The sequence below is a fragment of the Typopeltis vanoorti genome, chromosome 2 (assembly GCF_054136105.1).
Source record: "Typopeltis vanoorti isolate ZY-2024b chromosome 2, IOZ_Tvanoo_1.0, whole genome shotgun sequence".
NCBI lineage: Eukaryota > Metazoa > Arthropoda > Arachnida > Uropygi > Thelyphonidae > Typopeltis > Typopeltis vanoorti.
The window spans coordinates 116077608-116094897 of record NC_143550.1 but is presented as its reverse complement, the minus strand read 5'-3'; the positions used below and the strand labels follow the sequence as shown (position 1 = coordinate 116094897).

At 35.4% G+C, this 17290-nt stretch overlaps 1 protein-coding gene across 1 annotated transcript in view; it reads right to left on the bottom strand.

Annotated features, from left to right (window-relative positions):
- Positions 1 to 2044: 2044 nt before the first annotated feature.
- The window catches only part of LOC150109361 (carboxylic ester hydrolase-like), a 30974-nt gene continuing 15728 nt past the window's right edge, over positions 2045 to 17290 (bottom strand). Inside the window, exons 6-10 of the mRNA XM_090407692.1 lie at positions 14864 to 15008; positions 14093 to 14268; positions 8994 to 9150; positions 7556 to 7694; positions 2045 to 2708 (exon numbers count right to left, since the gene is read on the bottom strand). Coding sequence (XP_090263818.1) covers positions 2348 to 2708; positions 7556 to 7694; positions 8994 to 9150; positions 14093 to 14268; positions 14864 to 15008 — 978 coding nt within the window. The 3' untranslated portion in view covers positions 2045 to 2347. The remainder of the gene's footprint in view (positions 2709 to 7555; positions 7695 to 8993; positions 9151 to 14092; positions 14269 to 14863; positions 15009 to 17290) is intronic.

The following is a 17290-nucleotide window of genomic DNA, read 5'->3' as shown; positions in this document are numbered from 1 at the left end:
AAACTTTCCGATGCTTGGGACAACAAATAAATGTGTTGTTCTACAATTATAGCAATTATTATTATAGCACTTGAACATCGCTTGCTTTGTTCTTGCAATATATAGCATTAACTAAGTAAAATATTCGTAATGCTGTATAAGTCTCTTAACAGATATATGACAGAATAATTAAAAAAAAAAAAAAAACAGAGTCTTGCATTTCATGGCTAGGAAATAGTACCATCTCTTACTAAAGATGCACTGATAATATTACTCTACTCTTTAACTGGATAGATTTTATTTATTTTTTTTTTATTTCGAATAATCCAATAAATATGTAGATTGAGTCAAGATTATTGTATTATTTTTTATTACTGTTCACCAGACTCTTGAAATATATATTTGAATTTTATTTCTCTACAAGTCACAGAAAGCGCTTTCGTACTAGTTCAGTTGGTAGAGACAAAGCCGTTCGGTTTGACGAAGGTTCGAATCCCGTTTAGGACGAGAAACTTTATTAGGACTTTTTAACTGAAGGTGAGTTAGAGTGGCAGGCTTTTTTTTTCTCATGTTGGTTTTTTTCATAGTGCCTATGATGCAGCTTAGAGAAGATCAGACCTGTCACATTGCATGGCACGCACACCGCATTCAGTAACAATGTGACGAATTTGTTTAGGACACCACAGTCACATTGAGAAGAAAGACGAATTCTCCACTTAAATAGCAAGTCTGCACGCATTCTGTGATTCGTACCAATCCTATTCATGGTCACTAGTTTTGTGTGAAGATGTTTCAGAACAGAAGATTTGTAGTTAATGTGTTAAGAGTACATTAATAGTTGACCGTCGTCAGTGTTTGTATCCCATGAGTACAAATCGACATAAAAGTTTACTAGCACAGTAATTTAATAAAAATTCATGAAAATTACGAACAAAAGTGATTTGAGAATATAACTTAAGTTGCTCACAACATTTAAAGTTAATAAGATTCTCTTCAGCAAGAATTTCTTTTAAATAGAATCAGCTTAACCTCAAAAATAGGGTTATACTGCAGTAGATTTCATTCTTCTACTTTTTCCCGAAAGTTGGATAGTTAAATTTTAAAAGGTTGGCAGAGAGATCAAACCCATTAGGACTTTTATATTGATCCCAGGACGAATACAACTTATAATTTATATTTGTCCTGGGATTTAAGCTGGACATCACTATTAAAGAGTAATCTACAGTGTTGATATAATACAGGAGAATCCATTATTGTGTGTGATTTCTTTTAAAATTTAGGTCTTCTGTGAAGAAAAGCAAATAAGTAATTGAATTGGACGTTCAATCTATATTGTTTGTTCGACTTTTCTGTTCCATGTTAATATAAAAAACAACTTACGAAGCAACTTATTTCTTGTTCCTAATTCCATGAGATACGATGAAACAATAAATCTCTAAAAACGTAACTCGAAGAGATAAATCAAAATCATTGCGTGTAACTGTATTGTGTAGCTCAGTGGAAGTGGCACTTACGTCCTCTGCCCTTGGCCGCTTGAAGTTAGACCTAGGTTCTAGTCTAGTCGCTGACTGGAGGAACTTTTTCTAAGCCTATCTTCGACCGGTTCCCGAGTTAGTCGATCTCTGGCACAGGCAAGCGGGTTTTTCCTCCCGGAAACTCGGGTTTTTCGTCCCGTAAACTCAAGAAAATCGACCGTAGTACCCACATTATTTCAGACAGTGACATATCATGTTAGGATTAGGTACCAAGAGATGGCAGCACTTGTTTGCCAGCCTCTTCATCGGTGGCTGCTATAATTAGTGATAGACATGGGCAAGCTATCTCTAATTGGCTACCTGTGGAGATTGAACTGCCCACTCAGTCTCCAAAAGCTAGATAGGATATAAAGGCCTCGCCTACTCCCTATTAGGGAATAAAAGGCGTTAGTTGATTTATATATATATATTAAACTTGCTAGAATCAAACTGCATCTTCCTCATTAAAAAAAAATAAAATGAAAAATAATAATTTTTTAAAAAAATTTCGTACTGGTTATATTGTGAATAATTCATGTTATTATTATAAATAATACTGTAAATAATTTACATTTATTATTCTAAAAGTCAAGTCGGATACATTGCAAGAACTTGTCTCTTCAAGATGTTTACTTATGCATATTTTGTGTATGATCGTTGGCACTACATGCAACAAATCTTCTCATTCTGCACTATATTAATGTTGAGTTCGTGATAAGATTAATTTTTTTTTCGTGTGAAATAATTTACCTGTATGTCAAATGTGAGAAATATATCAAAAGTCATTGTGCATAATGCTAAAATATCACCAGAATACGAAATTAACTTCAGATTGTTCTTAAATTGATATTTGATTATGATTTATCATCTGCAATATCTTGTGACGAAGCATTAGTCAGCCTTGCCAAGCGTGTTGTCCTCTTTCTGTTGATACTAATCACTGCCACCAAACACACACAAAGAGCCGATAATACCACCGCTAGAGCCACAAGTCCCCACGTAGCAGATACATAGGATTGATCGCTTTCAATTTCAAGTTCATCGTTGCCACTCACTCCCTGTAGATCAGGTACAAGCAAATTCCAGAAGTCCATGTCCGCTTGACGATAACCCTGTTTATTCACTCCTGAATTGCTCTTTTCCACGCTAAAATAATTCATCTCCGGTTCTTTGAATGGATTCCATTTGGTCCTAAGAAAACTGGATTGTGGGATCCTGCAATTAAAAGAAATTATTACGAAGTTATTAAACTGTAACATCGCATGAAAGAAAGGCATAAGCCTAACAAGCTTTTATGTAAGGATGGAACTTAATTTTCTTTAAAAAAAATTTTAGACATCATTCAAAAAATAGATGCAATGTAAATCACCTGTATTGGGTCATTTAGAATTATAGTCAAAGTAGCTAAGGTTATGTAACCCCTTCATATGTAACTCCTAGACCAGTATATTTAATTCTGTCTTCTGCCTGGTGTGTCTGCATTGCGGGATGAAAACCCAAACTTTAATGTCCAGAAGTGGAAAAACCGCCACATGCCAATAAACGAATTCATCTTCATTTGAAAAGCCCTCATAAAAGTTCTTTTAATCATAGAATGATTCGAACCTAGAACTTTCCAGCCAAAAAGTATTGCAACTATTAACTGAGATACGAAGGCTTCCGATGCTTGCATATTATTATTATTATTATTATTATTATTATTATTATTATTATTATTATTATTATTATTATTATTATTATTATTATCACGGGCAACTCCAGGTAGTCCTTAGACTCATCGAGGGAGGCCCCAAATTATGTTCATCACAACTATTCGATATTCATACAGTATCTATCATACCTCGCCTTAAACTCATTCACCATCACAGCATCCACCACAGACTCTGGCAGCCCATTCCACTCATTCACCACTCTAAAAGTAAAGAACCCAGCTCTAACACCCTTACTAGCCACACTTTTTCCCAGCTTCCATGGATGTCCCCAAGTCCTCCCGCAATCAGCCCTGTTCTCAAAAATATCTTCTGAATTAATTTTATAGAAACCCTTCAATAATTTGAATGTCTCAATCATATCTCTCCTCTTCCGCCTATCAACCAATTTTTGCAACCCACAAATCCTCAACCTGTTCTCATAACGTTCATTCCACAGACCTGCTATCATCTTGGTCACTCGCCTCTGGATCCTCTCAACGTCCTCCCCATCAAGAAGAAACCTAGGTGACCAAATCACCATTATGGACTGACTTTTTTGTTTGTTCGTTTTTAGGAGCACAGAGGAACTCATAATTGGTAAGGATTTTCTGTCACTCATTTCTCGACAATACTGAGAAGTAATGTATCTATCTAAATGAAACCACGCTTCATTTGTTCAACCAATCACTCATGAAAAACTGCCGCTACTGGAGATGACTAATAGGATGTTGAGGCCGCAACTAGTTTAGCACCTTAACTTTATAGGGATGCATATCTAACCTCTAGGCAGTGCTTTATTATTGGTAAAGATAATAAATACATTGTTCTCTAACGAAAGTTTCTTTACAGACTTCTTCGGACTGTTTCTGCTTGCAACATGAATGACCATAGTTTAGATCAGTTTGGATGTAAAAGAAATGTAGCTCAGCGGAAGTGACGTGTGCTCCCATAGCTCTAGCTGCCTGAAGAAAGAGCATTCTTAGTTTTGATTCACCGATGAAGTTTTTCAAAACTTTTCTTCGACCGGTTTACATAAGAACACTGTCATCAACCCGAGTCAGTCGATCTCTGGCACGGGCAGTTTCCTCCTGGAAGGTCCGATTTTTCGTCCCTTAAGCTGAAGAAAATCGATGGTAGAACCAACACTATTTTAGACAATAAGAATAGTGTTAGGATTTGGGACCACGAGACGGCTGCACTTGTCAACCACCTCTCTTCATCGGATGCCATATATAATTAGCAATAGTCTTGGACCAGCTATCTTTGATTGGCTACCTGTGGAGATTGAATTTCCTTCCCCAAAAAAGTTACATATAGCAAATACGGCATCGCCTACTCTCTCTCTTGGGGAATAAAAGGCGTTAGTGGATTTTTTTTAATTTACGATATGAAAGAAGCATTATTGTAAAGGAGCATGAATTTGAAAGTTCTAAAAATCCCCATTAATAAAACATTAGATATGCAAACTTATGTAAAGGAATGAATGAATACCACTTTTAATACTTGTAATCAGCTACCTTTATAAATTCTTCCCTGTATTGCATTTCTTTTTTGAATGGGTGTGGGTAGCAAAAGTCACCTGACAGTTGTATTGATTAGATTAGGCTATGTTGTGGTTAGGGTAATCTAATAATAATCTAATATATAAAAATAAATAATGCCAAATAAGAATAAACTCACAATAGCATTTTAGCTGTTGTGAGTTTTATCATTGAGAGAATTAATGAAAAGCAGAAAATGGTAAATGAGTAAGGAAAGTGGGCTGAAGAATATGGAGAAAATGCATCACACAGTGGAAACAATGTATAAATGCTGAATTGGACATCTTTAGGAGGCATAATCAGTTAAATGAAGTGAAGCTATTCAAATATTCAGGAGTAAGTCGATCACAAGTCAGCCAAATGAAGAGAGAGTGGAGAAACTAGCTTCTGATTTTGAAAGAAAAATATTTAGAAAAATATTTGGCCTGAATGATAATGGGCTTTCAATGATCAGATACAACCATTAGTTATATGAACTCTATAAAGGACCTGCAATATCTATAATATTGTATCAGTAGAGGCCTGTGTAGCTCAGTGGAAGTGGCGCTTACATCTAGACTTCATTTCAAGTCTAGTCGCTAACTAGAAGAACTTTTTCTAAGCCTATCTTCGACTGGTTCTCGAGTTAGTCGATCTCTGGCACGGGCTAGCAGGGTTTTTTTTTCAGAAACTCGGGTTTTTCATCCTGTGAACTCAAGAAAATCGACCGTAGAACCCCATTATTTTTCAGACAGTAGCATATTCCGTAAGGGTTAGGTACAAAGAGATTGCAGCATTTGTTTGCCGGTGTCTTCATCAGTGGCAGCTTATCATTAGTGATAGTCTCTGATTGGCTACAGGTGGAGTTTGAACTGCTCACTCAGTCTCCAAAAGGTAGCTAGGGTTTAAAGGCCTCGCCTACTCCCTATTGGGGTATTAAAAGGCATTAGCTTAGTCAGCTAGCTTAGCTTGTATCAGGTCCAAAACGTTGTAGTGGACAGAACGGTTTTCATAAAGAAAATGACAGTGTTCTTAAGAAGACTATAAATAGTAACATTATTGGTAAAGACAAATTTGAAAACCAAGAATAAGATGAATAGATACCGCCAGTCAAGATAGTAACATGCATGTCCAAACTACAGAAGCAAGGACCTGGACAGACAGACAGGGTTGGAGGAAATGAATCCAGACGGCCAGAGCTCGATTTGGGTTGTGGAGCCATAGAAAGAGGGAGAAGAAGTATAAGGAGGCTCTTTAGGAAGAATAACACACGATTGCAGGTTTAAACCTATCTAAACCTTAAGCTGCGCATAATCCATCCAAGTATATTAATCAGCATAAAAAAGATACAGAATTATTGAACAAGATGTGTGATGAAGCTTCCTTTGAATTAAATGGCAAAGTCAACCTGCAGGTGGATGTATTACTTCTGCGACAATTTTAATATTAGGTAGGAACAACTAAACCAACAGGAGTAATTGGCTGAGTTGCGATAACCACACTGTTTTTAAAGGACACAATTACGGGAGAAAATTACAATTATGTTCGCCGCTTACTTTTCCCCAATGCAGAAAAGGTGTAAACTTTTTTGATATTGGGCTAAAGTAAATGTCAAGCAAGTTGCGTAATTTGGAATCGTCGCGAGTCTAACTCACTACGCGACTTTGCTTGTACTTTGCAAAGAGATCGGAATGGCAGACGAGACTCAATTTATGATATGGGACCCGACTGAGTGGACATCACGCTCTTACGAGTTGATTCCATCCCCACTCGATTTCTGCATCTGGGAAGGAATGCTGAGAAATGAATTTTATGAGATAAATCCAGGAGGACAATTTTAGAATTAAGAACCAGTCTGAATTTAATAAAATGAATACAAGCAAACAACTGTGTTTAAAAAAATGTTATTCAGTAATAAAGAGAAAATGAAAAAAAAGTGCTCAGGCAGAAGATTTACCTTTTGAACATCTTCTGTAGGCCAATTAATCTCAATTCGAATTTTAATTTTAAGTTTTCCTTCAATAAATGATCATTAAATCTGATAATTGTTCAATAAGTTTTTAAAAAATCAGCTAACGCCTTTTTATTTCCCTGTAGGCGAGGCCACTTTAGCCCTATCTAACTATTGGAGACTGAGGGGGTAGTTCATTCTCCACCAGTAGCCAATTAGAGATAGCTGGCCCAAGACTATCACTAATTATATCTGGCATCCAGTGAAGAAAGGTGACTGACGAGTACCGCCATGTCCTGGTCTCTAATCCTAGAACTATGTTTACTGTCTCAAAAGAGTGTGGATTCCAAAGTCGATTTTCTTGAGTATATGGGTAGAATTTTCGTTTTTCTATTAAAAAATTTAATTTTTTTTTTGTTAAATCTTACTTTTGATTACCTGCCAAACACTTTTTCCTCTCTAGTTAATATAAGTTGTCTTTTATAAGATTCCTTTAAGTATATTACATCACGTCTCCTTCAAGGTTGTTTTGAAATTACGGTCAAAGCAGCTGAAGCTTCGAGGCCAGTGTATTATGTGTATAAACGGAGATCTTGCCTGTTTGAATGTTAGTCGGTCTCCGCATCGGACTGACTAACTCACCTTCAGATAAAAAAAGCCTTTCCAATATTCTTTTCATCGCAGACGGGATTCGAAACCAGATTTTTCCAACCACAGGGCATTGTCGAAACTGACTGAGCTACCGAGGCTCTGTTAAAAGAAAAATATTCTTAAAATATTCTTAAAAGAAAAAGTCTAATAGAACAGGTATTTTCTCTTTCCCAAACTCCAGGCTCAAATTAAAAGAGCATATGCACATCACATGCAAGTAATTTTTCAATTTATATTAGTACTGCTTACCCCGTAGCTGCAAATTTACTCCACACTTCGGTTATAAACTTGATTGCCGTGCTATCTGCAGGTGAAGGCATAGTACCACCAGCAACTTCATCATAGGATGTGTTGAAGAAATAGAATACGTCATCCATATGGGCAAAACCTAAAAGGAAAAAAAGACACTAAATATGCTGGAGCACACTCTTTACTCAAGTAAGATTTTATTCAGTTCATCCAGACAGAATGGCTATCTCGTCTTATCTTCTCCTTAATGTGTTAGGTTGAATAGCCTGTCACTGCCAAGATAACCCAGGTAACTTGGCTTCATATATAAATCTAATTAATGCTTTGATAAGGCGTTTAATCCTATCTGTAATCTGCTATATCTGTCAAAATGAGACCACCTTACAATCTGAAAACAGTATCATATGATTTAAATATGAAATATCAGTTGTCATATTTGTTTTCCCTGAATTTATGGGTTTGGTTATTCTGTGTAATATTAGAGAAAGAGTGAGAGAAGTCTTGGACTACTCATATATTTTGAGCCTCTTCATCATCTCCAAAAAACATTTATGCAAAGCAGTTTTGCAGGGCTATTAAGTAGGTTGTGTCTCTCAGTATATGCGTAGAGAATCGTCGAGGGCTGTTAACCTATACGGATAAGTTTGTATAGATATCGATGAAATTTAAGTTTTTTTTTTTTTTTTTTGTAAATCTCTCCCAACGAAAGAACTTAATGCATTAGTCTTTGTACCGTGAGTGGGCTGAGAGCTAGATAATGGATTTGGTTATAAAATAAAAGTTGACAGGATCGACTGAATAATTTTATATAGTTCAATAGTAGATCATAACAGCTTAGGTCTAATCATTTGAGGTTAATTTTTCAGAAGAAAGTTTAAAGAAAAGATTAACTCATTTTAAAAGAAATATACAAAAGACAATAGAAAATTTAATGCAGAATAAATTATAATTAATTATGATATCACCTGAAAATCACTTACAAGGCTTCTTAGAAGATAATCCCTTTAAGTTAAGATATGCCATGTTTACTTGGGTTCAACTGGAATTAAACTGAGCCATTCTTAGGATGAGAATTTTTTAGCTCAGAGTTATATTTCATAAGAGCTATCAGCCTTCGGATTTTTTACTATAAAGTTAGATGAGAATATCTCAACTGGGTTAAGAAAGAATGAACTGTATGTTCATTAGAAAGACTGCAAAATTTAAATTCCAAAGGGAAGTCGTTTTTAAGTTTAAATGCATAAATCATTTATTAATTAATAAGTAGAATTAATTAGATTGGTTATAAATAATTAAAATGATTAATTAAAATTTGTTAAAGCTATTTTAAGATACTAATGATGCGATTTTTTCAGAAGCATAAAAAAAGAATAGAGAAGGAAAGGAAAGAAAACAACAACAACAAAAAAAAAATATTGGAAAAATGAAAGCAACTTACCAAAATTCTCTCTAGATACACCACTTATGTTTAGTAGATTTCGTACTGAGTTCCTGGGTGGGTTTTCAAGAACATACATGTATGTGGTGGCGTTTGTTCCACTATGCATTTTCACAGCCATATCATTACCACTCTTGAAGATCATGTCTGACAGCAACTAAAAAAAGAAAAAAAAAAAGGCGACTCCATCACCAAATAAGCCTTGCTCTCTCTCATATATATACATATACATATATATATATATATATGTATATATATATATATATATATATATATATATATATAAGTGTAGTGCTATACATTAAGGTTAGCATCATAACATTATTTATACATTATTTATCAGTTTCTTTTTTTTGAGAGAGCGAAAGACGTGAATATAATGCCTCATTTTGGACTTTATGTCTAAGTCTTGTCTACTTTAGACAGGCCTATCTATCGAAAGTTAGTAGTTGTTCATTGACACGTTCATTTAGCCGATTCAACGTTAATGCCATCTATTGAGATGGGAATTTTGGAGCTCTTGGTCACGATTTCGTTTTCAAAATTCCTGTCGAGTCCTACCAGATTGTTTGTGTTCTTTAATTTACCATCAGTTCAGTGGGATCTTCTGAGAAGGTAATATCGATATTTTCTGCAAAGCAAACATTGTTTACTTTCTCTAATGATCACGTGTTCAAAGTATAGATATAAAAATCCGGTGATGAGGAAGCCATTAGTTTGGTTGGAATTAAGATCAAAGTAATAAATCTAAGAGACCGCAGTATTATATTTGTTCATTTGGTTATATTTGGTCACCGCGGTTAGCCTAGTGGCTTTGCGCTTCGCAACCATATGCCTGGGGAAGGAGTGTCCTAGGTTCGATTCCCCTCGACGACGTGAGGAGCCGAAGGATCTTCCTCAACCATAGCCAAGTTAGCCGGTCTTGGGCGTGGACAGCTGGGTTTTTTTCTCCAGTTGATCTCGGATTTTTCATCCCGCCAGCAGGCAAACCAGTCCCGTGAATACACAGGTTACAGTGATATATACTCACGGCAAGGAAGGCAACGGGAAACCACCTTGCGTCACTATCTTCCTAGTAATCAGAAGCAATCCTCTCAAAGAGAGGAAGCCACAGGATTAGGATTAGGTTATATTTGAGAGTATATTATATTTTCTCCCGAATTTCTGGAAGGAAAGGAACTGTCTTGTTCGTATGAGAGCAGCTGACTCATCCTTAATTAAAAACTTCTCATAATTTTTTTTTAGCTTGGTAAACAGGATTTGAACCTAGTTCTGTCCAGCCGTGGGGCAAATCGTAGTCGTTATTGCGCCTACTAAGAAGTTTGTAAATTTGGATAAAGTTGATTGATTTAATGCTAAACGTGTACCTGCCTAAAAGTTTAAAATGAACTATGGGGTCAAATGTTTTGTTATACTCGATAATGAGATTTGTTATATTGGGCATATTGATTGATTTATTGTGTGCAAGCAACCTGTCGTCGAAATGTTTTCCCTAAATTCCAGTTGCTTATTCTAATTTGAATAACTCTAATAACAACTGTGGTTATGAAAAATGAAGATGAGTGGTCTACTCTTATCTGATTTGTGTAAAAGAATTTGTCATTAATTCTAACTGGAGTGTTGTGGTTTCATGAAAAGATTCTTCCTGCACAAATTTTAACAGTTTAAAATATAAAAACTACATAATATTATAAAATACCTTTATATTCTTCTGGTTTTTTCTTATCAAGGATTAAGCATTTGCGTGTTCTGGCTTCACTGGTCTCTCTCTCTCTTTCTTTCTTTCTTTCCTTAGTATATTTATCCACTTCTTTTGGTAGCCGATATCCTTTTCTATATAAATGTTGTTTATATTTCTCTCTACAGTATAGTCCTTGATCTTTTGATTTACGTTATAAATAACCAGCTCTTTTGTAATGTCTTCATTTTTTTATGTGATCTAATTTTGTTCATCCTTTAATTGTTCTTAAAAATCTCATCTCTACTGCCTGTATTTTACGTTGATATATTTCTTTTTATATGGCCCATGTTTTTGAACCATATAATAGAGTGGGAGTGGCCATTACCTTGTCAAATTTAGGATGGGTTCCTGGTCTTTTTTTTTTTTGACGTGAATACGTCTTTAAATTCAGAATAGTACTAGGGGGTACGGGACGAAAAGTTGAGTATAAAGAAATCATTCGATAAGGTTTGGCTTAATAATTTCTAAAGTATTAAAGGTAGCCAAACCAAACTTACATCATTCGATAGCTGAGGGAATGAAGATTCGTCAGTGACCTTCAGATACCGCCCCGCGCCCCGCGGGTGGCAGTGGGGGGACTCCACCATTTCATGTACGAACCGCCGCGCCTCGGAAAATTCCACTCAGTATTCCACGACAGAGGGCGATGTTTTCGCACTCTGTCGTGGTACAGTGGTACAGAACGTGGTACAGAACGTCGGACTTTGTGACTCTGTCACAAAGTCCGACGCTCGTTTTAGTGTCAACCAATATCTCTCGTCGAGATCTATCGATTTAGTGCATAATTCTTTAATTTCAATACAGTGTTGGTGAATAAAATGCGGATTGAATTTGAAAACTTTCAGAAATTTCAAAATGTCCGCCTATACTCGGCTGAAAGCCAGCCAGAAATATGCCGAACGCATGCGACGGGAAAGAACAGCTCGTCAGCTTTCCAATAATATCCCAATGTCTGGGTCGTAACGAATAAGGACGTATCGGGAGCGAAAGAAATTGGAAGAGGCGCAACGTGCGGCTGACGGCGCCAGCACTTCGGCGGCGGCGGTGCACGAACCCATGGATGTAAATGCCAACGCTTCAGAAAATAGATTGAACGAAATGGATGTGGATTTCGGAAGATCGGTGACAATGGAAGAGCATTGGAGGTCGGCGAGCCCGCTTGTGCCATAACGATTCACAAATCGCAAGGAGGTACTTTCAATCGAGTCGTCTTTCAGTACGGCAAAGTCTCAACAAAATCAACTGGTGTACATTGTACTGAGCAGAGTCACTTCTATCGACGGGCTGTATTTGACTAACGAGAGAGACGATTAAGTTAAGGGGATAAAAATCCCTCATTGTTTTTCAGCCAGTAAGCGAAACTAAGATCGAAAACTACGATCTGTAACGTTTCATGCCGACGAACAGTCGGCGTATCCAAGCGTAAGTGACCACTTGGTAGTTGCCACACCACGGCAACTACCAAGTGGTCACTTACGCTTGGATACGCCGACTGTTCGTCGGCATGAAACGTTACAGATCGTAGTTTTCGATCTTAGTTTCGCTTACTGGCTGAAAAACAATGAGGGATTTTTATCCCCTTAACTTATCAACCTCGCCAGAAAAAAATAGCCGTTTGGCTTTTCATCTTAGAGAGAGACGATTGTAAATTTTGTCACGGTTACGGAAATGCAGCACCCACTGTCAGGTAGATACGCGATGAATACGAGAGAATGAAGAAACACCACCTGCCGACGCTGGTTAAGCGAGTTGATAGTTTCTGTAGTCGACGATCGTCTGCTGCGATCTTAGAGGAGGTCCAGACATTAAACGTAAATATCGAAACCGAGTCCATTATGAACAGATCTGACTACTTGGTCATCAGTGAAACCTGGATGGATGATGCCACACCTGTGAATGTATCTGGTTTCGAACTTAAAGCATGTAAGAATACAGCCATAGAAAGGTGACGCAATCAACCATCAACTTCGTCGTCATCGTCCAAACGCACCGGTGGAGTCGCAATATACAGGAACCGCAAGCAACATCACCGATTGTCAACGTATCGTTACATTGATGTCAGTCGTAAGTTTAGAGTCGAAGAACCATCAGTGGGAGATATATGCCTGGACGAGGTAATGATCAACGGTGTATCTAAATTTGTCCTCGGAGCTGTGTACATTCATCCGAAAGCTTCATCGTGAGCGATAGAATGTTATATCTATCGATCCCTTCTGCAATACTCGAAAAGCATAAAGAAAATAATCCCAGTATCGATGACTTCAATGTCGATGTGTCACAATACCGATCACTGCAGGACTTTATGGGAACGCGAGTTTAATTTCACTTACGTTCGGACAAAGGCGATCACGCTAGGTAACACTTGTATTGATTTGACTTTCGCCAGTTCATCCAAATACATCCAAATACAAATTTGGATGTATCTTGTCTACCGTTTGTATCTTACTTTTCTTACCATAGACCTATGATAAATAAAATTATAATCGATTATTAAACTTGTTTTCATTTATTTACACTTCCCAACAAATATATAATCCGTAAAACCCCTCCGGCCGTGCTCCCACACAGCCACACTCGATTTTTTTTTTTTTTTTTTTCAGTGTCCTCTTAATTCTTACACATTTTCTGAATGGCTATATATTAATATTTTAAGTTTTGTTTATTTTTTTTCATCTATATCTTTGACTTTTAGACATTGTTATTATGCAACCTAAATAATTAAACTGTGTCATCTGTTCTATTATTTTATCTTCGAGCTCGACCTTTAAATGCCATACTTTTTCACAATGTAAGAAGCATAACAACAAAGGAATTTGAATTAGTAAAATAACTAAAAACCAAAACTATTAATATAGCCGTGATAACAGAACCAAAAAAAAAAGAAATTAAAAGGAACAAAAGCTATAGATTGTTGTATTATACCATACAGTGCAGTAAAACCAATGCACGAGCTTTGAATTGAATAACATTTTAATTGATAATAAATTAAAAATAGAATATATTTATATAATAATATTTGTTACATAATATAATGCTTATTTAGCCTGAAGTAAGATAAAGAGAAAAATGTTGGTTGCTTTGAAATCAATCCATCTCAACCTTCAAATATAAATATTCCGCTATAATTTTCCAAATTCTGATCCACAGACACAAGTCATAATATGGTGCAAATGCCTAAACTTATTAGTTTACTCATGGACGTAATAATCCTCCCTCAGACCTTATAACATTATAAGGAATTGAAAAGAGGATGCAATCTCAAGTAATATTGTTATTAAAAGGAACTCGTCTACAATGGGAGGATGAAGGAAAAGTTTTCTATATTCAGAAATACGCTCATTGCATTGTAGATACTTACGTCGGTAAAATTTGGAGCACTGTGATTCATGTCAAAGATATTTAAGCTTCTTAAGTAATGGTATGCAAGTGCTTTAATGACACTTTTGGTGTTGTTCTTGCTCATTAGATAAGGATCGATCAAGTAGCCTATCAAGCCATCGATACTTCCTTGTTCTCTTGCTTTCTGATAATTAGCTATAACATACAATAAAATAATAATATAAAATAAAATAATAAACTGTAATTATAACTTGGTAATATTGAAGAACATACATTAATATGGCACTTCGTAAGTATTAAATACGTAACATTCACGTAGAGAATTTTAAAAGAATTTTAAAATAATAATAATAGAACGAAGACTAACTTGGAGGAGGAGCTGCATCATGTAAAGCCAGACAAAATTATACAGTACAATGTTTTTAATGATTTTTATAATATTACAATAAAATATTTATGAGTTCACTTTTCTCACGTTACAATACGATACACTACGGCATTATTATTAGTACTAAAAAAAAGTAACTACTATAATATTGTAACAATGGCGCAACTGATTTTGATTTTGTATATAAATGTGGCGTTGTTAATATAAATTAATTATTTTTATTATTATTCTCCGGTTAGAAGTTAAATATTATTAATCCACCAATTTTATTCATCGGAGATTTTTATCTATGGTTTGTATCAAAATATAAATGGAAAAGTACTGTACCAACCGGTTCGGACTAGTGTAATTAATGAAAAAGATTTCCAAGAATTTTTGGAAAAGAAGAAAATGATTTCTTACTATAAAACTCTGTAGATCCTTCGTCTTTTGTTACTCCTGATAAGTACGGGACATTAGCAACGTTTCCACTTCTGTAAAGATCTTTTGGATGTGCAGGCAAGAAAGGAGAAGGATTCCAATAATCTATTACAGGTCGGAATGTCATCTGCAACAAATAAACCGCCTCAAGTAATTATGGTTGCTAGAAATGATTGACAGAAGAAAAAGCGATGCAAAATTAAAAACATGCAACACTTAAAATAGTGTGATGCTTAACTAGGGAATGCTTGGTTTAGAGATGTTAATATAAAGTCATAATTGTCCAATAAATCAAGAGCAAAACTGAATGGAAAATTAAAAAAGAGCCCATACAGGCTATCCAATGAACCTTTATGAATGCATTCATTAATACGAAGTTCCATATTTTAAGCCAAGAGATACATATCTGAAATAAGTGTTACAAAATATGTTAAAAACTGTTGAAAATATCTACTCTGCTAGCGCGGATTATTCTTCAGTGTATGACCTCCTCCTCCTCCTCCTCTCCTCGGTGCATAAAAGTGGGAGGGGAGGAGAAGGGCAAATAAAGTTGGCAACTTTATGATGTCAGTAAGACTTCATTACTCTCTTTCTATGGAAGCGTGCAATAGCATTCGTTTTCATCGAGCATGTAGATAAACTGTTGAATAATATTCTAGCGATAACAGGTTGTTATGAATTACTCCTAAAGCTCTGAAGCTGGTGTATTATCATGTTTGCCAACTGTGGGTTCTTTAGGCGTTTGTCTATTTTGTGGAACGAAAAAACAAAACTGAGTTCCAAGAGGGAAACTTCTACCACGCTTGTATGAGAGCGGCTAACTCACCTTCAAATGAAAAGTCGTTATAAAGTGCTTTGCTTCCTAAATGAGTTTCGAACCCATATCTTTCCTGCTGAAAAATGTTATTTGAATAACATTTTTCAGCAGGAAACGTTTTGATATTACTCGGCATTGATCTGAACGATTTCGTGTGTTTTCTGTGTACCGTATTCGAAATTCTGGTTATTGGCATCAAGATTCAAGTATAACCACACTTGTAAATAATAATAATAATAATAATAATAATAATAATAATAATAATAATAATAATAATATGTTGTTGTTTGGTATATTTAATGTTTTATAAACTAACAAATTCGACTAGACTTCTCTATCTCCTTGTATTTGTACAACCTATTTCAGAAGTAGATGAATTGTCGTGACGACCTTTTTCTGTCGTGTTCTAATTCTATCTAGTTTCAAGTCACTTTTATGAATAATACAACTAATTACGAAATGATCACCGATCCAAAAGTAGGGAAATTTATATTTATACTGCGCCACCCTATTCTTAGATTAGTCTATATAAATAGTAGGATCAATTCTTAATCAGGTTAGCAGTCTTCTCATTAGGCCGAATTATTTATTATCATTTTTACTTAGGATTCCCGCAAGATTCGAATATTTATGAACGGTGCAATAAAAAGGAATTCAGGCAAACACAACTTTTAGATTAACAAAATAAAACATTTAATATATGATATGGTTAACAAATACAAGAACTCTATTTTAAAATGGAACTATACAATTAACTTAATACAACTTCTTAGGTCACTCATGCTAAATCAATGTTCTAACTTCCATTTACAATTCACAGTCTCAAAAACACAAATCTACTTATCTCAGGTTAACATAACAACTTCACAATTAATCAGTCTTCACAAATCTATCAGCTCAATGTTTATATTCACAGCAGGCAATAAACTACGTAAGCAATATTCCAAACAAATATATTCCGGTCCTTGAGCGTCGGAGATATATTACAGTTAATGCTAGAACAGACAAACTTATACAACTATTCTTACCAGACAAAATCTTCGATACATCAAATTATTGAGAGAGCACTTATGAATTAACTTAATTAACGTTAGCGGAACACACATAATAACGATTCTCCACAGTTTAAACTATACTACTGTTAGTCGCACTTCACTATTCCAAATAACAGTAATTAGGTACTAATATCTTTTCCTGTTCACTTTTCTCCAAGTAATCAATATAACCTTTTCCTAGGGCAACATAGAATTTAGTCGTAATTCAGATTAGTTGGAACTAATCAGAATTTCGCATTGACTGTCCAGTTTCCTTTTATCTGATTACGGTATCAACCTTTCTTCATAACAACAGCAGATTTCGCTTATAACATTAAACTTTATGTTTCACTACTTATAGGTTCACTTCCGAACACTATACTCATAAATTTCTGCCCTGAGGATTTTATAATCTTGGTTCCGCAAAACTCTCTCCTCACTCCTTAATAATAATTCTTCTCTATCTTTTTTTCTATGACCTTCCCTCCTCTCTATATCTCTCTCTCTCTAATATCCTTCTATATATCTGACCTTCACTCCCACCTTACGTTCGAACGC